Raw genomic sequence first — 22,807 nt, 5'->3', positions numbered from 1 at the left:
ACGAACTATTTCTAGTACTGTTTTAGAATTATAAATTTTTAATACTTCGTATCACGTAAGTTATTTATATTCAATACATTTTCACAAAAACTTAAATTTGATTATTTGATCTGGTCTGGTCCGGTCCGGTCCACTCATATATGCGATCCAGTCCGATCCGGACCGGACCAACGTAATTACGTTCGATCTTCGGTCCACCTTTTTGCATAATAAAGTTCTTAACCTAGCCAAAAATGTAATTTCCATGTTACACTCCGTAATATAGTAGGGATGCGGTCCGGATTCTCTCCATTACTTGCTTCTCTCCATTACCTTCCATAATTCCATTACTTTTCAACGATCCGGATTTTATTCCGGTATAATCCAACGGTCATATGTTTTGATGAGTTGAAGAGAGTATAATAATTTTATAATGACATATTAGGAGTAATGGACCATTCATTACTTTTGAGTTTTGAGGCAATGGAGTATCCTCACTCGTGGGGATGGGTATCACTAAAACCAAACTCCTAATTCGGAATGAAGAAGTTAATTGACCAATTTATCCGTTCTGTTACAGAATTGCTACAATACTTGGATACGCCTAACAAAATGCGGATCGGAAAATCCAAGATAGAGTAACAAAGAGCCATATCTTATTTGTAACAATAAAAGATGAAAAGATATCATTAGTTTCCTGTGAAATTGTGATAATTGCAATAATAATGTCTCTAACATGCCTTCCTCCTCCAACATCATTCAAGAATAACAAGCGTTGGTTTCAAGAGCTCAACCTTCAAATTCTCTACGCCGAGGACATATCAATCAAAGATCATCATCATGAACCATCTAAACCGCAACTCATTTACGTCAAGTCGAGAATCCGAGGCCAGAAGCTACGCATTGCTCAGAAGACTGAGGCTAGACCGCTTGTAAAAGATGAAAATGGGACCGTTGTCACGTGGTACGCTCCGACCACGTATAAGATTTGCATCCAAAGCTTGTTTCAAAACCCTACTGTTGAGTTTCTTGTAATGCATAACATGGATAGTAAGTTACTTGTGGATCAAGTAATTGGGGTCGTTAGCGTGCCCGTTAAGGTATTTCATGATCCTACCGTGTCTCCGTTATTGCGTTTCCCTATAGTGTCTAAGGTGGGCAAGGAGTGTAAGGGTTTTCTCTGCCTTACCAAGGAAATGAAACAATACAACATTGGAAAGGCTTTAAGATTAGTTTAGTTTAGTTTAGTTTTTCAATTGAAATTGTACATATTTCTGATACTTTATCGATGGTGGTGTTGATTAAACGATTGTGTTAAGTGAGTCTTGTTTTTGTTTTTTTAAAAGACAACTTTAACTATATTGTTTTTCTTTTTTTTTTTTTTTTTTTTTTTTGACGAGCGAACCTGCACATGCTATCTTCGGTGTGTACCGGGTAAACCCTCAGATGTATGTGATAGTCTGCAAACCACATATACCAGTTAAGCCACCCGAGGGTGACAGGCTCGAAGTCTATTAGGCATGGACTCAGGCCAAGAATGCTTCACAAGATTTTGCTCTTTGGGAGGACTGAACCTGAATCTCCTAGGAATTTCACCCAAGTTTTAACTACTAGACTTTACCGTTGCGGGATCTAACTATATTGTTTCTTTGGTAGCATCAATTTGTTTTGCCCATCAACGGGCCAACGAATTCATCATGTTTGATTTAATCTTTGTACCGTCTATATATCTTTATTTACTCGTATTCTTGAATGAATTACTTCATACTAATAAATTATGCAGCCCTACCCCTAATTATATAACATCGTCACTGACATGCTTACATGAATAATGGAAAAATCTAGCTAGCTAAAACATCAAGTCTATAGAGATAAATAGAATTAATGCATTGTATTACACATTATATTACAACCAATTCTCGTCTTCTCGAGCAGGACAATCGTAGAAAAATATGGACTAACCTTTACGACCTAAACCTGACCCATTGAGCTACACCAGGAATGCCCCCATTAAGAACAAACAACATATAATAACCAGGTGGTGCAACATTTGGTGATGGAGGAGCCTCCACTGTTGCACTAATCCACATATCATCACCCTCGACATTTGTTCTTCTAAGCTTTAACATCCTCTGGTTCATTGAATTCGAGTGAGTCGTAAACGGAGGAGCATAAGCATTAAATTCCACCTTTTTCAATTTCGATTTTATTCCTAGCCAAAATCTCACTTTGAACTCTTTCCCATACTTTACACTGATGACCGTCTTGTCTCGATCACTTTTCTTCATTGCAGACGTGTAAGCCGTCTTGTTGCCAAATTCCTGGTTCTCTAATGAAATGTTACTAGGCCTAATTTTGTTGAATTTACGGTGTGCATACTGTGGAGCGAACGCCTGCAGCCTTAATTCTGTAGGGTAAGTTACATTATGGTAAGTGTACCTTTTATTTTGGTCACCTCCCCCAACCAAAACCCTTCCATCAGGCAAAAGTACAGCCGACGACTTATACATTCTGGCTACGCCACTGGATACAAGTACTGAGAACCGCTTCCCAGGCAGTCTCTCAGGCCTATACAGGGTCGGGGAATTTGCAGGGTGTCCTGCATTTCCTGACCCACCGGCCCCACGCTGGGCCCCATTTATCAGTAACAAGTGACCTGTCGGGAGAATCAACATATCCGACATAAGCCGGGGCCCAGGCATTTCTTCCATATCCCAATTGTTTGTTTTCCCTGTGATGACCATTCTACCACAGGTATTAAGTCCTACTAAGAACCTTTTATGGTCTCGGGCCTCAGTATACGCGCCTTCAGCGGCCCCACCACAGACCATAACCTCCAATGTTTGGAACCCATCTCGGTAGTCTAGTGGTAGGATGACCGATGAACCGGGCCCAGGGAAGGTTCTAGAACCTCGGCCTGGGATCCGAGGATAAGTCTTGATCACTTTGCCAATTTTGTAATTCAACAAAATTGAGTCTTTATTAGCAAATATAAAGAGATGCCCGTCTGGTGTTAAGTGAAGAAAAGGGTACAAATTGCTGCCAAATTGTGATTTATCATTTGTTTGATGCAAAAATGGAAGATTAATTGCTAATTCTTTTGAGGATTTTTTCGGAATAAATTCATATGAAAACGTATTTCGACCTCCAACAATAATTACTCTGTCATCAGGGAGCAATAGACTAGAAGCATGCCATCTATTTTCAGCAAGTTTTGCTCTATACATATTCCAATCACAACTACCATCATCACAAGGTTGGAAAATTTGTATTTTCCGGAATCCGTCGTCGAACCCGCCTGTTTGTAGTAGGGTTCCATTGCTTAGGAATGACCCGGCTGAGGAAAACGGATCAGGACCGATATTTAGAGGCCGGCGTTTTTTGGTGCGTAGGTGGTACTCGACCGAGTGTGCATAACAGGATGGGTCATGTACATCAATTGCACGGTTGAGCCGGCACTCAGCCCCACGGGGCCGGTTGTTAAGACGGTATCCTGAGGGACCGGTACCGGTTTGGTCGAAAATTAGGACGGTGTTTTTATGGGTTAAGGCCATATGCATGGCTACTACACCTACATTTCTCATTATGAGATGCCATTGTTCTAGTTTTCCTGTGTGAGTTGTGTTTGCGCCAGTAATTATGTGTTGTTGAAATAATACAGAAAATGTAGTGAATAATATAGCTAGGAATTTGGGTGGTAAGTTTCTCATTACTCCATATAAATTTGATTTGGTAAGTTTGTAATTGGTAGGATTTTTATACTAGGTAGACAAATTATGCTATGTTTTTGGGGGTGTCATGCAATTAAGAGTTTGCGATTCATATGGGATTTAGTATTTCTGTCGTTCTAATTTCTTTGGATTAGTTGCTACAACTTTGCAACACAAATCACATGATCCTCATTCCGGAAACATAGATAGTAAGTAGCAAAGGCCAAAGGGTAGCACTTGCTACCCCAAACTTTCTAAAAATGGTTAAAATTATGGATTTTTACTATCCAAGAATTCTTAATATGAGACTTTCGAAAAATGGTTAAGATTATCGATTCATGTGTTCTATCCTGAAACGTACCATGTTAAATACAAAGATCAAGGAACCAAGGATGTAATGTTAAGTGAGATATCGGGATAACGTCAAGATACTCCAACAGGTTTTCTTATACGAAGGTGCACAGAGTTCTTAGCTCGTTATCCAATAAGTAGATTATACATCTAATATGCTACAACGAATGGATTTAGTTTATGAGTTTTATAATAAAGTTTTCGAGTTTTGATTTAAAGAGTATACTGGATATATATACAATACGGTGGTTGACACTCCATCGACCAATGACAAATGATAAACTTGGATAACGTTAGAATCACGAATCGTTTTCCTTATAGGGTATTTCGACCCTTACATTTGCCTCGGGTTATACAAAATTTCTCGCAAAATAAGACTATCGATTTCCTCTCGTTTTAGGTAAATTGAATCGAGAGAATACCAATGCAATTTTGAATTTTTCTTGGTACTTTCAAGGTCTGAAAAATCTGATTTTTCTCATCTTTGTAAGTCACTAGTTGTTGTATCGCGCGCGTTGCGCGCGATACCCCAAGATATTGTGACTCGTTTATTTGAATTCGTATCAAATCATGCATGGAGTGTAGTTTCCTCGTGGACCGTTATAGTTGGTTAATAGTTTTGTTGCTTTGGTTTCCGGGCGATAACTGTTTTATAGAAGGGTATTTTTGGGTGTAATGCAAATTATACAATTGTTGTCTCCTGTGCATAAGTTCGATAATTAGTTTGCTTTTATTTTAGCATATACAAACAATCGGCGTATAGGAGTAACTATAGGACACTGCTTTCAAGAATTGTCGGCGTGAACTGACTCTACTTTCAAGAACGACACTCGACCACAAATAAAATGGTACAGGCAGCGAGGCAAACAGGTTACTATGTGAACTGAAGAACACCTCAACATATCAGGGACATGATGGTGAAGATACCTTCCTACCTCGAGCAATTCAAAAATTCAAGGCTCAAGTTAAAGGCAATTTTTTAAATGATGTACCCCTCACAATTCTCCCTTTTTAAACCTTTGAAAACTATATCTGGCGTGATAGCTATACTATCAGCGAAAAGAGAACGGAGGTCTAACAGAGAGTAATAACAATAGAATAACACAAACACACACTATCATATTGTTCAAGCACACCTAATCTTACAAGCAGATTACACAGAATAGCAACACGTGCTTTTACACAGACAAGCACAGACCCCATGCACTGCCTATAGACCAACATTGAAATTATTTTATTTTACTCCTTGATTCTCACACATGGAGAAGTAAGTACACACAGACACGGGAAGACACTACAAATCGTACATGACACTGCGGTCATTCGCTTGGCTTCTTAAAGTGCATTGGTTTTCTGGAACATTTCCTGGATGGCAATCTTGACATTATACTATGCACTATTAACCTTTGCATTAGTCAGGAACTTGGCATCATGCTTGGATCCGATGCGTATGGAACCTGGGCGTAGTTTCTTGCCCTGCACCCGTTTTTCCTCATGGCGTGAAACTTGGTGTTGTTGAAACGGTGGCTGTCGAGTAAAGTTTGTATGAAGAACAGTAGTGAAAGTCAGTCCTACCTGCACTAAATTGTAAAATTACTTAAGTATTGTGACGGATACTGATACTACATCATTTTTTTGGAAATTTTGGTAAACTACCTTAGCTATTGTGAGTTACCATGTACTATTTTTGCAGAAATTAATAAAGAGCAGTTATATAGAGTGCAAACTATCAGGCCAGACATATGCAGCGAATGTAACACAAACTACAAACCTTGAGTTCATGAATCATAGATATCAAACACACAAAATCAAACTGTGGTCATGTAAAGCATTTGTAGCCATATCACATATTCACATCTACTAAAGCAAGATTAGATGATTAGAAACCAACTACTTATCAAAAATAGAACTATGGAAAATATAAGAAAGGTAAAAAATGAGCACGAAGTAGATAAAAACCGAGATCACAAAGCCATTTCCTAATCCAATTGGTATTAGCTGAAACAGATAAATGCAGAACAAGCACGAAGTAGATAAAAACCGAGATTTCAGACAGATAGTTACCTCCTACTACACTCGTCATTCCAAACGAGATACACAAACACAGTAGAGTCAATCCAAAGAAGGTTCTCCATAGATCTCAACACAAGGTCTAGCTCCGGAACTCTACATCATCTTCAAACATCATCCCTGCCACATGAATCAATTTGAAGATCAATACAATAACTCATGTGAGTATGGCATTATTACCACCCACAGCAAAAGCACCACCTACAGTAACAAAGCATTATTATGATTGTACCAACCCCATACTCCCGACCACTAACTCATTTTTATAAACACGAAACATTATCCCAAAATGATACAAGGTAGAATAACGTAAACTTTTACCTGACTATGAACAAGATGTTTAGCAAGATCAACAGCTTTTGAAATCGTAAACGTATCAAATTCATCCTCTAGTTTCCAATTTGAATCTCCCCGGAACAAAATAAAACCTTTACATCTCCAAAATAGGCAAATAGTGATATTTTCTAGTTAGACCAATTTAAGATAAATCGGGTTTTGAGTCATGCTTAGGATTTTCTTTGGGGTCTGATATCGAGCTTATCAGGTTAACCAGGTCTAGCAATAAAAAAATACCATTTTCAAAATAACATACTAAAATGTGGGTTTTTTGTTTTAAATTCTTTTGCAATAATAGAAATAACAAAATAACTTGTTAACTTTTTATAAGAAAATATACCCACTTGAGCATATCAAATGAACCAAAACCCTGATACCATTTTCGAAACAACAGACATGAATCAAAATTCCTTGCCAACCCAGATAAAGAACCATTAAGATTTAAATGTTGCAAATTAAACTGGCGCCTGCAGCAAGGCGTGCATTTCAGAAATCTGAAACCATTTACGGCAACTATTTAGATAAAAGACGTGACTCACGTGAGAATGTCATTGAGGCGAGAGGTGGCGAACATTAAAAATAATAACCACTGCCCTCACCCGCCTTATTAACATCCCTAATAAAGATTAATCACTGCAATCATGCACCAAGCCATCAAGAGGTGCTTACCTTTATAAAAATCGAGTTTATTAGCCTAGATTCAAATAAGTGAGTCGTTATTCGTTAAGCGAGAAGGTTATGAAAATGAAAAGTTAGAAGCACTTATAGTTCACAACCCACCAACTTATGTTATCCTCAAACGTTGTAGGTTAAAAGTCTAAGCAGATTATGCGAAAAGTATTTAGATATCACATATCATCCATTCCATCCTTTCTCGACCTCTCATTCCAGAGCTGTCTCCCTCTATTATGGCTTTTCTACATATATTCATCCTTTCCCGACCCTCCTTCCCTTCGCTCTTTATTCCTTTCTTCATCCTTCCCTCCTTTCTTAATATACGCCCTAAAATTTCAAGACTTTCGGTTGAAATTTCCAATTTTTTCTAGCCTACCTTAATATACGCCCTAAAATTCCCGCCCCCCCCCCCCCCCCCCCCCAAACACCAAACCCTTATTCTACCAAACACATCACAGCCAAAAACAATGAAAACCTAAACAACACATTGCTTAGTGCCTGAAGTACGCCGATGGTGGTTGAAAACTTTGGCTAACAAATCTACAAGTTAATCCAGTTCTGTTTCTAAGCATTTCGATTCATCTCAAAACCATTCTTATCTAAGCGCGTGCTCACTTGAAAGAAGCAGACAATAAACCACAGAAAGAATGCTCACACAGTTACCTTGATAGACTTCATTAATCCCTTGAATCTTGGATGTGGCACCATCCTCATCTTTTGCTATCTGGGTGCCATTTCTACAGCGCAAACCATCATCAAAACATACCAGTAAACTTCCTTAAACTTTAAACATACAAGCTTGCCAAATCAAACATCATAATAAACATGTAAAAGTAATAAAACTAACCAATGCATGGCGTACGTAATTCGACCGAATGGATTTGCCAGTAGCATCATAATCCACTTCCAAAATCCTATAATAATCCTACACTAAAAAAACTCAATGAGTAGCGGATCCAGGTTTTTTTAGCTTAGGGAGCAAATTGATAATGCAATCACCTAAAATTTCCTCTCGACACTGAACACAAAAACACTCTCTTCATATTCAATTAGAGAGCGCATACCTCGAACTATGTAAAACAGTTTTAACAATCTGATCATGTCATATTAATAAACTGAACAGCTAATGGCTAATTCATAATTTTATGCACAGATACCTCAAATGTAGCCACTCACAAGATTGATCAACAAAAAAAAAAACTGCCAGCACTCCTCTCCTCATCAATGTAATGCTTATGTCCTTGATGCAATCCCAACTCAAATCTTCCTTTTACTCAGTTTCAAATTAATTCATTGCAGTTCCTACTCGAATATTCCAATAGGAGCAATTAACTTAATTACCGAAACCTAATAACCATTTTTCTACTGCCAAACTATAATTTGGCTCATAGTGGATACCTATTTTAATCTTTCAACATACCCGAATGATATATTCACTAAACTGCAACCTCATAACTTTCACTCCAAGTATAGGATCCATTCACAAATGCGTGTTACTATCAACACGCAGCAAAACTTGCTAATTAGTACGGTAATTTGAAAATACCTCGCAAATAAACCCCCTTGGGGAACAAAACATATAAGTTGTTAAAAATCACATGAAAGATATATAACCAAGCACCTCAGTAAATTGAAACCCGTATCATTTCAAAAAGTAGAATCTTAACAGGTAATACACATCTCCAAACTCGATTACAAAAACACCGAGATGTACAAATCTCAAAAAGAACCTTAATCCCAAAATAACCAATCAAATCAACTACGGAGTACCATTTAAAGAACCAACGACAAACAATCAAGTCAGAATCCCTAGTCAAAATGTACCCAAATAAAACCACAATTAACAGATCTGGGCAAGTAAAATGAAACAAACCTATCAAAAATCCAATTAAAACCCTAAACTTTACACAAAATTTACAAAAGAGAAACAAAAATGAAACCTTGCACGATGTTTTTTCATGAGGATATGACCATTCTTGTGGATGTGGATAGTACAAGTTGAAGGCAGAATATCCCTATCAATGGAGGTTTGATCGGTTTAAAATGGAGGTTTGATCGGTTTAACGATAAAAGATTTTGTGGGTAATAAAGTAGCAAAGAGGAAAGAGGGGAGAAGACAGAGAAAAGGGAAGGAGAGTTAGGAAGAGTAGTGAGGACTGATGAGGTTGGAGTGAGAATACGGAAAGGAAAAACAAAATGGGCAAACGATCAAAACGATTCGTTTTGAACTGTTCATTTGAACAGTAAACTCCCTTGTGCACATTTAGAATAAGGTGAGTAGATAAGGTGAGTAGATACACAGACATGTATTTATACATGTTGTATTATGCACACTCAAGGAAATAATTAGTTATTTTCAAAAGGCACTTTTTAAGACAAGTATGATAATCAGTGACGAAGCACAGGCCTGGCCAGGCGGGCCATGGCCCGGGTAGGTTTTCTGAAAATTTTCCATACATAAAAAAACGTTTACAAAAAAATAAAAACTTCCTTCATCTTCTGATTCTTTCCATATTTATTGCCGCATAACAAATACAAAGAAAGTTAAATTTGGGCACAAAATAATTGCAAGATAACTACCATAATTAGAACTTTCTATATTATGGGTCAAATTTCCGTAAATTGTTATCATACTAAAACTAATTACTGGAATACAAAGTAAGTAAAACAAAGAACCATTATAAAAAAAACTCGTTGAGTCTCCATTATTGCCGATTTGCATTGATAGGAAGTCCAAACTTCGGAATTTGGAGACCAATTACAAGTAATTTCTCATCTAATTTTATTTCTCCTTCCGGTTAGCAAAATTACTGTATTAATTTGAATTGGAGTTGAAATTTTCAATTAAACTGCTGAGTCTATATTTTTTGTCGTAAAATTTATAAAGGGGTAGATAGATTTGCATTTAGGTTATACCAAAGATTGTTGAAAATATATACTTGTATTACTTTAGGAGAACTCAAGAGCATCGAACCCTATCGAATCGAATCACTTCGCTGTATACTGGTAGAAATTATGGTCAATGGATTAAGTTAGGAATAAGAAGAGTATGAAAAAAAAAAATGGAGAAGTAGAGTTAAAATTTTTGATTTTGTGCTTGTTAGATGACAGAAAATTGAAGATGAAGTTTGTTGTACTGCGTAGAAATAGGAGTAAAATTTTGATTAATTAGATTTAGAAGTATGGTGAATATGTGTTTTCTTAGGACTTTAGTGGGCTAATTTTGACATTTTAGTTAGTTTTGATTTCTTCTTACGAGAATACATCTACAACATCCATGCTTATAATCGCACCATAATAAATTAATATTTTATTATATAAAGCTTTCATATGAAGGCGATATTGTAGCCGACGTAACAAAAATTTCGGCCCAGGGTGTAATTTGACCCGAGTTTCGTCCCTGATGATAATATAACTTATCCAAAAGCCGCAAACTGGATAATCGTTTATATGAGCGTGCACTCCACACTCCCATACCCACATTATAGCGATTTGAGTCTACTTGACTTTGATCGAATCCCGACTACACTCAAATGATTCAAGTGATTCACTTAAATCACCAACAGAGTATGAGTTTTATTATAAAGTTTTTTAGTTCGTTCACCTAAATATTAAGCTTAAAAAATTACAATATAACTCAAAAACATCACATATAAGCGCAGTTAAATTTGAGTTTTGATTACAAAAAATAAAAAGTAATATAAACTTTAAAAGTCTCACAAAAAATACGCATAACTCAACTACATATTAAGTTGATGTAGTACATCAAATATATGTTCATTTTTTTACCTTGTCATCGGTGGACGAGTTAATACCAACAGATTAAATTCTATTATTCGGTTTAACTCCATTTTTCCTTAAATATTTATAGAAAAAAGAGAATTAATTTGAGAATTAATTCATTTTTATCCTAACCTGACCCGAGTTGTCACACAATGGTGAGTGGTGACCCGACCTAATAATGATCCGGCATGAACTATATCCAACCTGAACCCATAATTGACCCAACATAGTTTGAACCCGCTTTATTTCGCCCGCTTTAGCCCCATTCATAAACGACCCAAATGACCCAATTACCATCTTTATCACACCCTTAATTTTCTATTTGGAACTCTCATACAGTCATACAAATGAGTAGGTTTCTTGAGAGACGATCTCTCAATAAGCTTATTGAGAGATTATTTTATTACAATTTTAAAAAAAAGGTACTAAAGGTAACAAAATATGTACAAATTATGATTAAAAATAAAATGAGTATATTTATTATGTAATAGGTACAAAATTATTGTGTCATGATCAACAATAAAAGGGTCACAAAATACAAATAAAAGAGTATGAAAAGGATCACAAAATATAAATAAAATAATACGAAAGACCTATCTCACAAGTCTCAATAATTTTTTTTTTTTTTTTTGGAAAGCTATAGATGGGTTGTTAAGTAATACGGGTAAGATTATTGGTAGTCTTGAGATAAGACTTTGGTAAATCTTAAGACAAGAGTTATCCAACACTACCAATAATTTATCATAATCTTGACAAAGTCTTGAGTTGACTCTTGGAAATCCAAGACTCAAATTAAGATTTTGGGTGAGTCTTGACCTTACCTTAAAAGAAAATTAACTAATGAGTGAATTCTATGTCTTATTTCTTTGAAAAAAAGAAGTAAAGTGAAAAAGTAGAGTTTGAGGTGAGTCTACGTATCTGAGGTGAGTTGAACGATAAAGAAATAATAAAAGTTAGTAAAAACTAAAAAGCTGATATGATAAAGTGTTAAGACTTTAGTGAGTCTGATAATCATACCCTAAGTTATTATTAAATACATACTCCCTCCTATTTTAAATAAGTGTCCCATTTGCCATTTCCGTCAATTCACATAACTGTCCCATTTGCTATATTTGGACATGATTTTTTACTTTCCTACCCTTGACTCTTTTCTTTATTTACCACCCTAACCACCCATAACCCATCATATTCAATACTTTTCATTATTTAATTCCTATATTCTTATCCCTATACAATTATTTTCATTATTTTAACTATATTCCTTAATTTTCGTACCATTGTCCAAATGGGACACTTATTCAGAATAGGAGGGAGCAGATATTACAAACTCGAAATCTACCTAGTATAAAAGCTAGGTTCTTTAAAGGCTTCTGATTGGCCGATAAAATTCATAAAATTGACTCTGTATGGGTCCCCCCATGTTTTACCTCTCATTTAATTACCCTCTCTCATCTCTAATAAATTTCTACTCTATTCTGATTATTCAACTGTCAATTCTTAATTACTCAAATTCAATAATTAGTGATAATAATTGTAAACTAGTTATCACTCTCCAACCCACTTTAAATAATCTTCTTGACTTTTAATTTCAACAAGTCAACTGTTACATAAAAAAAAATAGTTTCATGATCAAAGAAAATGATGTTTAAAAAAGAAGTACGGAGTATAGTAAATAAATATAAATTCCTTAAAAAATAATGTCTTAATAAAAAAAATACCAGCTATCTAAAAATATTATGTGTATAATTATTTTGCGGAAATAAATCTAATCATTGGGAATACATCGACCTATTTAAAAAAAATTAAACCACCATAATAATTATAATTATACTACTGAATCTTTTAAAAACTGTAGATTTGAAGGTTTTCGAAAAAAATATTGTTAAATCTTTTAAAATGAAAAAAAATACGAGTAACAATTAATGTAGAAGTGGAGATTTTCGGAGAAAAAAAGCAAAAAAAAAAAAATATATATATACGAATAATCCTCTAAAAAAAACATAAAAAAACACTTTAATGAATATACTAAAATATAATAAATAAGAAATAGTCAAATAAGAAGCATGTTAGATCTGAAAAAATCTTGGAAAAAACATATTGACAAAATTTTAAAAATCGAAAAAAAATATGTACTTTGAAATGGACCAAGCGAATAAAACAACCCAGAGTATAATTTTTGGATCATACTTACACGAATTTCTTCTACTTATACTATTCAATTAACTCCAATATTGACATTAAATTTATTAAATTCGAATCTAAAAGGCATTAAAGATTAAAGAATATGTATATTAATGTAAATTGTCGATAGGCGGAAAATTAGAGAAAAATTTATCTTTATTTTTTCTGTTAGGGTGGAGACCCGATAGAGATCGGAATAAGAGGTGAAAAGTGTGAAGGTGATACTGAGAATGGGTAGGATCACAAAAGGAGAAAGATGATGATGAACAAAGATTGGTTTAAATGAGCTTAAAAATATAAGAGGTGACTGATGAGGAGTGCGGCGAAACTTTAAGATAGGGATAGAGAGCCACATGAAATGGGACGAGGGGGTAAAATGAGTGAGAAGGTATGGTTAATTACTTAAAACATATTTTTGGTTATGTATAATTTGTTTAGCTTTTAAGCTTTGGTAGGTGATGGGGCATATTCTGCACCCGCTGACCGAGTCAACATATTGACCAAGGTCAAAGCTAAAAGACAACAAGCCAAAAGAAAAGCGGCCTAACCGACGAAGCCTGTCGGCCTGTCACTTGTGTCTCGTCTCGGCAACTAGCCGGCCGAGAGGTATATCCGTATACTCACATCCGGTCCCCTCGGCATGGAGTCAACCAGGCCCGCCGGCCTGTCATGGGTCCCTCGGCCGAGGGTAAGACAGTCTTTCCACCTGCTACGCCACTTGGCCACTACGTGACAAAAGGTGAAAGTCTATAAATACTCCACATCTCTCATTGAGAAACAAACTGGAATATCTGGTATAAAACTCCCTTATCTCTCTACAATATACTTTGCCAAGTTAAACATACAACTTACCTCTCTAAGTTTACTGACTTGAGCGTCGGAGTGAGTACGCTCGGCCCCAAGCCGAGCCCTCAGTTTGTTCATCTTTACAGGAAAGAGTGAAAGGAAGAGACGAGCAACGACATCATTCTACAAGCTTAAGTGGTCACAATCCTGCTCCGGAATTACACCCGGAACAATTGGCGCCGTCTGTGGGAAAACGTACTAAAAGCTAGTCACCTACATTAAAAAAAAAAACCATTCAGCGAGCTAAGAAGATGTCAAAGCAACAAGAAACTGTGAGTGAAGGACCTGCATTCTTCCAGGATGACACGTTCCGTAATTCTGAGATCGGGCAGTCCCCCACCGGCCGAGTCACTAACACGGCGCTCGGGATGCCGAAAGAGCCAGAACACCGCGCCACCGACCAAGTCAGTCACTGTCATGGGACATGTGGTCGATGCGGCCAAATTAAAGCTATTCCCGGACCTGATGGGTAGTACGCCGATTACCCCTGTCACGACGACGGGGATGGCAGCGCATCCACAGGTGACCAGGGCCCATAGAGTGACTCCGAACAACTTGTCCGGAGCGATACAAGGAGTTAGGCGTGCTAGAACGCCGGCAGAGCCCGTGGTGCCAGTGGCAGACCTGAGTCCTTCCCCCACTCGCGGGAGGACAGCGTCGCCGCGGCAACAACGAGGCCAGCCCCGAAGGAATGAAAGAAGTCCGACTCACCAAAGTCGGACAAGAAGCCCTTCCCGCCAGGGGGAGATAAGTCGGACTAGGGTTGTGAGGAGCCGATCGCCGCGTGTCATTCGACACGTGGTCGATGACCCCTCGCACCTATGTCCTCGAGATCCCCGTGCCGACTAAGTGAAGTCGCCGCCCTTATCATACAAAGGGGATAGCGACCCGACCGACCATGCCGAGGCTTTCGAGTCGTACATGTCGGTATGGGAGCAGCCTGATGAGGTGTGGTGCCGAGTCTTCCCAACGACCCTGCATGGGATGGCTCAGAGTTGGTACAAGGGGCTACCTAATCCTAATGGCTCGGTATACTGTTATGCCGACCTGAGAGACAATTTCATCGCCCAGTATGCTTGCAACAAGAGAAGGGCCGTGGAAACATCAGATCTCCTAACTATCCGACAGGGGGAGGACGAGTCCCTTCGAAGCTACGTGAAAAGATTCGACGCTAAGGTTCAGCAGATCCGTGAGCTGAACACCGAACCGGCGGCCTTCGCGCACGATAAAAGGCCTCCGAAAGGCGAGTTCAAAACGAGCCGATCAAGTGCGAAGACCTCAACTTAGACTCCGCTTGAGAAAGATGGCCGACCGAGCCGTAAAGGTGGAAGACTATCACAAAACACGGGTAGGCCACGGTGAAGCTGGACACCCAGAGGAAGAGAGCCGGACAACATAGATGAAGGTCGCCGTGACGGGAATAGGTCACGGCTTGAGAGATCTAATAGGAAATGAAGACTCGGCGGCGCCGGGGAGTTCGGGACCACACTACCGAAGCGGCATACAGCATCTCAGCCTCACCCCCGGTCGCCTCTCCGGCCCGAGGTCTTTACCCTAAGCAAGAACGATGGGAAGTGGGCAAGGCCCCTCAAGGCGAGGGGACGGTGACACAAGCCGATTTTGCGAGTACCACGGCCACACCGGCCATAAACCGATAAATCGTCAACACCTAAGGAACGCTATCGAAGAGCTAATCCGAAAGGGGGCCTCGGCAAGTATATATAGTGGAGGCCCAAGAACAAACGCCGACGGGCGAATAGAAAATCGTTTTTCAACGAATGGGAGTAATCCAGGTTGTCATCGGGGGAAACGAGAACGGTGGGTCAACTAATGGGCACAAACGGCACCTAAATGAGTTATACCAAGCCATCAACTTTTCGCCCAAAACAACGATCCCCGCTTCCACCATCCCCGATATAACCATTGGAAAGAAGGACTACGAGGGAGTCGTCGCCCGCACAATGACGACCGCTTGTAGTCCACCCGGATATAGCCAACCACTTGGTCAAAAGGTGCACGATTGACACAGCGCCTACACGAACATCATGTTCGGGGAGTGCTTTCGTAATCTCGGTCTGAAGATTGGAGACCTGAGCCCCTGCATTAACCCGCTATACAGCTTCTCTGGGGTCGGCCTGGTACCCCTGGGGTCAATCAGACTGCCGGTGATGTTCGGCCAAGCTGATGCGGCTAAAAATATTCTATCTGAGTTCGTAGTTATCGATGGTTCGTCTGCCTACAATGTTCTCATAGGCCGGGTCACTTTGAGCGAGGCCGATGCAGTGATGTCCATCCGGGCCCTGACATTGATGTACGTCTCGGACCGGGGGGAAGCACAAAAGCTCGTCTCAAAGGACGAAAAAGATAAAATAGTCAATATCCAAGTGTCTGCCAGGGGGTGCAACATGCAATCCCTCAAAGTGGCGAAGAAATCGGAGAAAGGGAAGAGCCCATCCCTGCAGCAGGATGGCGAACCGATGAATACTGATGTCGGCATGGTCGAAGAAGCCGAGACCGAGGAAGTGGAAATTGACCCAGAGCGCACCGTAATCGCTTCGGTGTCGACACGGGAGCCAAAATTCGAGCCGATCTCCTAGACCTGCGAGGAAGAACAAAGATGTCTTTGCATACTCACCGCCGAGATGTCGGCGTGAGTCGGAGGTGATCGTTCACAAGCTGAACCTACTCTCCACCGCTCGGCCGGTCAAGCAGAAGATGAGGAACTCCTCGGCCGAGAAGGATGAGGCCATCAAAGCTGAAATAGACAAATTATTAGCGGTGGGCTTTATCATGCCTTGTACTTACCCTGAGTGGCTAGCAAATGTTGTAATGGTGAGGAAATCGTCAGGGGTGTGGAGGATGTATGTTGATTTTACCAATCTTAATAAAGCGTGCCCTAAAGATTGTTATCCCTTGCCTCGAATAGATAGTTTAATTGACGCCACGGCAGGCTACACTATGCTAAGCCTGCTAGACGCCTTCTCAGGGTATCATCAGGTATTTATGGCCGAGGAAGATATGCCTAAATGCGCATTCATCACCAGTCACGGCACATTCATGTATAAAATGATGTCGTTCGGTTTGAAGAACGCTGGCGCAACTTACACTAGGTTGGTGGACAAAGTGTTCCAAAATCAAAAAGGGCGAAATATCGAGGCTTACGTCGACGATGCTATTGTAAAAAGCAAGTCTGACAGCGAGCACTTAGCCGATCTAGGCGAGATATTTTGTTCACTAAGGAAATATAAAATGAAGCTTAACCCAAAGGAATGTAACTTCGGTGTCCGGGCCGGCAAGTTCCTCGGCGTGCTTGTCAGCGCCAGGGGAATTGATGCCAATCCGGAGAAAGTCAAAGCAATACTAGACCTACCGGAGCCGAGAAATCGAAAAGAGGTTATGACGCTGACCGGAAGGATGGCGGCTCTCGCCCGCTTCATCTCTCGGTCGGCCGACAAGAGCACTTCGTTCTTTAAAGTGCTAAAGGGGAATAAAGACTTTAGCTGGGGGGAGGAACAGAGCACGGCTTTGTGCAATCAAGGCCCACCTTCTCGACATCGCCGACCCTGGCCCTGTGCCGACGGGGAGACGCTATATCTATACTTAGCATTACCTCGGCCACGGTCGGTCGTAATCGTCGTCGGGGAAGAAAATAAGCGCAAAGAATACCCAATTTACTTTATCACCATACATGTTGGCCGCCGAAAGAAATTACCCACTAATCGAAAAGGCAGCCCTCGCCGACGTCGTTGCCGCAAGGAAGCTGAAACCCTACTTCGACGCACATCCCGTGACGGTCTTAACCGACCAGCCATTGGAGAAAACATTAGAAAAATTCGAAAAATCCGGCAGACTTATCAAATGGGCAGTGGAGCTCTCCGGCTTTGGCATTCAGTACAAGTCGAGGCCTTCGATAAAGGGGCAAGCGCTTGCAGACTTCCTGACCGAGTGCACATATCAAGAAGAATCACATCCCGGCATGTGGGAAGTGTATACCGACGGGTCCTCCACGGCGACTCACCAGAGCGCCATCCTTATCATCAGCCCTAACGGAGACGAGTTTGAGTACGCCTTGAAGTTTACCTTCTCGGCCTCAAATAACGAATCCGAATATGAGGCGGTGATAATTGGAGTCGAGTTAGCTAGAGCCGCCGGGCGGAGCATATTGTGGTGAAAACAGACTCGCTCTTAGTGACTAATCAAATCCGAGGAGAGTATGAGACTCGAGACGATGGGATGGTAAGGTACCGGGAGAGGGTAAAAGCTGACACCTCAAAATTGAAATCTTTCCAAATACAAAGTGCATCCCTGTGTCCGAGAACAACCGAGCCGACGCTCTCTCAAAACTTGCCGTTCAAGCATAAAAAATGTCGGTCGAACCGTCTTTGGTGGATATCGAAATGTTAAAAGCATCACTGAGACCGTCGGCATGGTGGGCGACATCGAAGCCGAGACGACGTGGATGACTCCGATAATGAAATACAAGCTGACAAAAGAGTTTCCGGAGGACCGCAGTCTGTCTCAGAAGATAAGAAGAATCGCTGCAAGGTACTTAGTATTCGAAGGAGAATTGTACAGAAGGTCCGTAATAAGACCACTCTTGAAATGTGTCGGCCCAGCCAACGCGGAGCTTATACTGACAGAGATTCACGAAGGCATCTGCGGACATCACATGGGGGCGAGAACGCTAGCCCACAAAGCTCTCCGAGCCGGCTACTTCTGGCCTACCATGCTGAAAGATTCCAGGGCAAAAACCAAGAAGTGCAAGAATTGTCGGATGCATGCTCCGTAATACATGCACCTTCCCGAGACCCGCAACCAAGACTTAGTCCCCTACCATTTGCACAGTGGGGATGGATTTATTAGGACCATTTCCGACGGCCTCCGGAGGAAGGAAGTACCTGATTGTCGCCGTTGACTACTTCACCAAATGGGTCGAGGCTGTCGCGGTACCTGCCAAGACCACGGCGGCCGTAAGAAAGGTGATTTGGGAGAACATTATAACTCGTTTTGGGTTACCCCAAGTCATTGTATTTGACCACGGACGAGAGTTTTGGAGCGACATGGTGATGAATTGGTTGGAAGAGCTCGGTACCAAATTTGCATACTCCTCTCATCGCCACCCTCGAGCAACGGGCGGCGGAGGGCTAATAAAACAATACTGAACGGGTTGAAGAAGAAGGTTGAATATCTAAAGGGAAGATGGGCTGATGAACTACCCGGCGTCCTGTGGTCCCTTCGAACCACGGAGAAAGAAGCAACAGGATACAATCCATTGCACCTAGTCTATGGGTCTGAGGCCGTCCTGCCAATTGAAGCAGCGGTGCCGACATTCAGAACGCAAACCTTTAACCCAGTCGAAAATGAAGAAGGCCTGAGAGCCTCCCTGACACTGGTCGAAGAAAGTCGAGATACGGCACGGCTCAACTTAGCAGTATATCAAAACCGAATGAGAAGAGCCTACAACCGTAGGGTCCACAAAAGGGACTTGAGAGTAGGAGATCTAGTCCTGAGAAAGTCGGCCGCAACCAACAAAGGAAACCTCCATGGTAAGATGACGGCCAACTGGGAGGGACCCTACATGGTGGTTGAAGAAATGAGGCCGGGGACATACCGGCTGACAGACATGGAGGGTGTGCCTCTAATGAGCCATTGGAACACAGACAACCTTAGGAAATATTTCGTATAGCGGCGGAGGTGTTCGAGACTGTTGTGGGCACCCCAACGCGTGATTATATCTTATGAAGAATGATCCAAGTTTTCCATCGAAATGCTTGTCCCCTCCGTAGTCGTACCAAAGTAGACGCCACGCCAAAGCCGGCAAATCACTACAAATGCGATTGATACTCGCGAAAGCGACCAACATGCTTAAGAACGTATAAGTACAGTTGAGAAACGCAAATCTGACTACCTCGGCCAATCCGGGAGTGGCAGAGGAAGCGATCAATATGTCTATAGATACGAATGCAGTCGAGCCGTGACCTCGATTGCCTCGGCAAAAGCCGGGAGTGACGGGGGAAACGACCGATATGCTAACATGTTTACAACAGCAGTTGGGAAGCGCAAATCTGACCGCCTCGGCCAGACCGAGAGTGGAGGAGGAAGCGACCGACATGCCAACATGTTGCTGAGCAAATTGGGAAACGTGAATCTTGCTACCTCGGCCTGTTCAGGTGCAGCAGAGGGCACGACCAATATGATAAAAACGTTTAAGTACAGTTGAGATACGCAATCTAGTTGCCTCGGCCAAGCCGAAGGTAAAACGAAAAAAAAGCGCTCAATATGTTTAAAAACGTAAGAAGACAACTGAATGGAGGATGAGATCAAAGCCTCGGCCAAGCCGAAGGCAAATAAACAAACTTCATTAAAAATGTTTACAAGTGAAACAAAACAAAGTCGACGGCCGTCCCCATAGGGATAGCCTAAGCTCAACCTACCAAAGTTTAACAAAAAAGAAGGAACAACAAAAATTACAACATTAAGACATGAAGCGCCAAAAGGATCGCAGGGAGGAAAGGCTCAAAAGTTGGCCCCCGAACAGCTGAAGCTGTCCGAAGGGCCAGGTGAATCTGGTGACGACCGCCCGTCTCCCTATGCTTGTTGCCGCTCGCCACCGACAGCAGTAGCAGCAGCATCACCATCGGTGGGCGGCCCAGAGGACGACTTGGCAGCGTCACGTGCCTTTGCCCTCTCAGCCTCCTCTCTAGCCTCCTTCACCTTAGCATCATGGGCCGCCTTGGCCGCAGCTTCCTGAGCAGCCTTCGCCGCTTTCGCCTCGGCCGCGGCCTTGACCTCCGCAGCAGCCGCCTTCTCATCCAGAAGTTTGTCAAAATCTTGCCACGGAAAAGTGCATTCAGGAAGGAGCTCCTTAATCGCATCCCTTGTGGCATCTTCAGCTTGGTCCCGGTACCGGGCACACATTTCAGGGATGATGACGGTTTTCAACAGCTCAATATCCTTCTCCCTCTGAGTAAGGATAGCCTTTGTGCCCTTATGTTCCTTCGCCTCGGCCGAATGCAGGGTCTTCCATCTTTCCCTCTGCTCAACCATGGCCTTATAACCACCCTCAAATTTGTTTCTCTCCTCCCGCAACTTAGCGGCATTAGCCAACGCGGATTCAACCTTAGCTCTCTCGGCCAGGACCACCTTCTCAGCGTCCTCCTTAAGCTTTCGCTCAGCAACGAAGTCCTGCATGGTGGCCAGGAAGTCCCGCTTCGCCTTCTCGGCCTCCTCCCTAGAAGCGGCAAGCTCAAGCCTAAGCCGTTTGAGCGTAGGGGCAGTTTGAGCCACGAGCTTTTCTTGCTCGATAAGATGAGTGCCGGCAACGTCAGCCCACTTCACCAGCCTATTGGCCAACCTCATGCCGTCCGCCCTGAGCTGAACGAAGGAAGCCTTCTGGGACGCGGTGTTGGCGGAGACATTTTTGTCGCCCATCTGCACAGGTTGCTTCTCCAATTGCCGTTCGGTGAAAACAACAACGACGGTGACGGCCGATCTAAAAAACCTGACAAAGCGTCCATGTCAACATTCATCGACATATCGTAAAGCCTCGTCATCGGGAATGCATAAGGAACCTGCTAAATCCGAGCCATGGGTTAGATCCGTATCAAGATCTTGGCCTTCTTGGATTGAGGGCGGTGACCCTTTCTCTTTCCCCGCCTCTGAATAGCAATAAAGCAGCAGGCGTTGTTTCTTTTCTCTTATTTGAAGGAGAAGGACCCTCCAGAACGGTGAGGTCCTCGTCAACATTGACGACCTCCTTATCTTTTTGGACTATGGGGATTGGAGATCGAGTTGGAGTTGACGTCGTAGCCGCTGAAGACGTTGCTTTTGGTTTTCGGCGCGGCACATTACCTCCAATCTCTGCTTGAGTCGCCCCCACGTCCATTGATTTCAACGCCTGCTCCATGAGTTCGTGCGGGGCCTGCTTACGATCACGCGGCGCGGCCTTAGGGTGCAGCTCAACAACTCTCCTGTCCTGGTCAAGTCCCAACTTGTTTAGGATGGAGACAGAGAGATCCCGGCCAAATCGATCTGCAAAAAAACAAAGCAGGAGTTAAGCAAAAGAAGTAAACCGAGGCTCAAATATCGAAGCATAAAAGCAAAGGAGGGCCTCATAACGACCCCACTCACCATGGCCGAGGGCCGGTATGAGGCCGACGTGACAAAGCGGCTCATCTTGAAGGACGATCTGCGTCGGGGGCATCCATCCCTTCGGCGTGCCATCCTTCTCAGCCTCAAACATGCTCATTGCCCGCACTTCGTCGTCGTTAAGATAAACCTTCTTGGCGTCCATCTTAATCTTATTACGAGAGACATATCTTTCATGCTCCCCCTGACTCTCACAACAAGCAAATTGACGTGTGGCGCGGAAGGACCGGGCGTGGATAGTCCCTCGGAACCTCGACATATACCCACCGCCCCTTCCGGTCTTTGCGGGATGTCGGCTTGAGACGGTCACGTAACCTCGGTTTGGTTTGAACGCTGTACCACCCCATGACGCCTTGGGCAGACAGCCGAAGATGGTGGAGCCGGCAGAAAAGGTTCACCGTTGGGGCCACCCCCTTAAAAAGACAAAACCATACAAAGCCAATAATCGTCCTAATGGCCAACGGGTGCAGTTGTGCCACGGCGACATTCATTGCTTTGATTATGGCCGAGACATGTTCATTAAGAGGAAAACGGAGCCCATACTCCAGATGTCTAATATACACGCTTATACAACCTTCGGGAGGGCAACAGACTGCCTGATCACCCACAGGGACAATAATTCTATACCCCCTGCCGAAGTTGTAGTGGTCTTCAAAAAGTTCAGGCCCGGAGACAGAAGCGAACTTGTTCGTCCAAACGCAATCAGGTTTGATCGAGCAGGCTTCGCC

At 42.0% G+C, this 22,807-nt stretch overlaps 1 protein-coding gene and 1 long non-coding RNA gene across 3 annotated transcripts; both read right to left on the bottom strand.

Annotated features, from left to right (window-relative positions):
* Positions 1 to 1,943: 1,943 nt before the first annotated feature.
* On the bottom strand, positions 1,944 to 3,563 carry LOC141590030 (aldehyde oxidase GLOX-like). Its single transcript, XM_074410647.1, has one exon. It carries the CDS (start codon positions 3,561 to 3,563, stop codon positions 1,944 to 1,946), a length of 1,620 nt encoding a protein of 539 aa, XP_074266748.1.
* A 1,578-nt stretch (positions 3,564 to 5,141) lies between these two features.
* Positions 5,142 to 9,331, bottom strand: LOC141592118 (uncharacterized). 2 transcript variants are annotated; one of them, XR_012521054.1, is made up of 5 exons: positions 9,062 to 9,331; positions 7,969 to 8,046; positions 7,785 to 7,858; positions 6,105 to 6,230; positions 5,142 to 5,615 (listed from the first exon to the last, which is right to left on the bottom strand). It is a non-coding gene; the product is annotated as an uncharacterized LOC141592118 (long non-coding RNA). The 2 variants fall into 2 exon arrangements; XR_012521055.1 differs by having other exon boundaries at positions 5,142 to 5,620; positions 9,062 to 9,288.
* Positions 9,332 to 22,807: the final 13,476 nt, after the last annotated feature.

This window comes from Silene latifolia, chromosome 7 (assembly GCF_048544455.1).
Source record: "Silene latifolia isolate original U9 population chromosome 7, ASM4854445v1, whole genome shotgun sequence".
Taxonomy (NCBI): Eukaryota; Viridiplantae; Streptophyta; class Magnoliopsida; order Caryophyllales; family Caryophyllaceae; genus Silene; species Silene latifolia.
Note: the sequence above shows the minus strand (reverse complement) of the source record. Positions and strands in the feature narration are given on the sequence as shown.

What these genes read in the sequence shown, in the direction of transcription:
- LOC141590030 (XM_074410647.1), bottom strand. Translation starts at nt 3,563, where the DNA reads ATGAGAAATGTAGGTGTAGTAGCCATGCATATGGCCTTAACCCATAAA.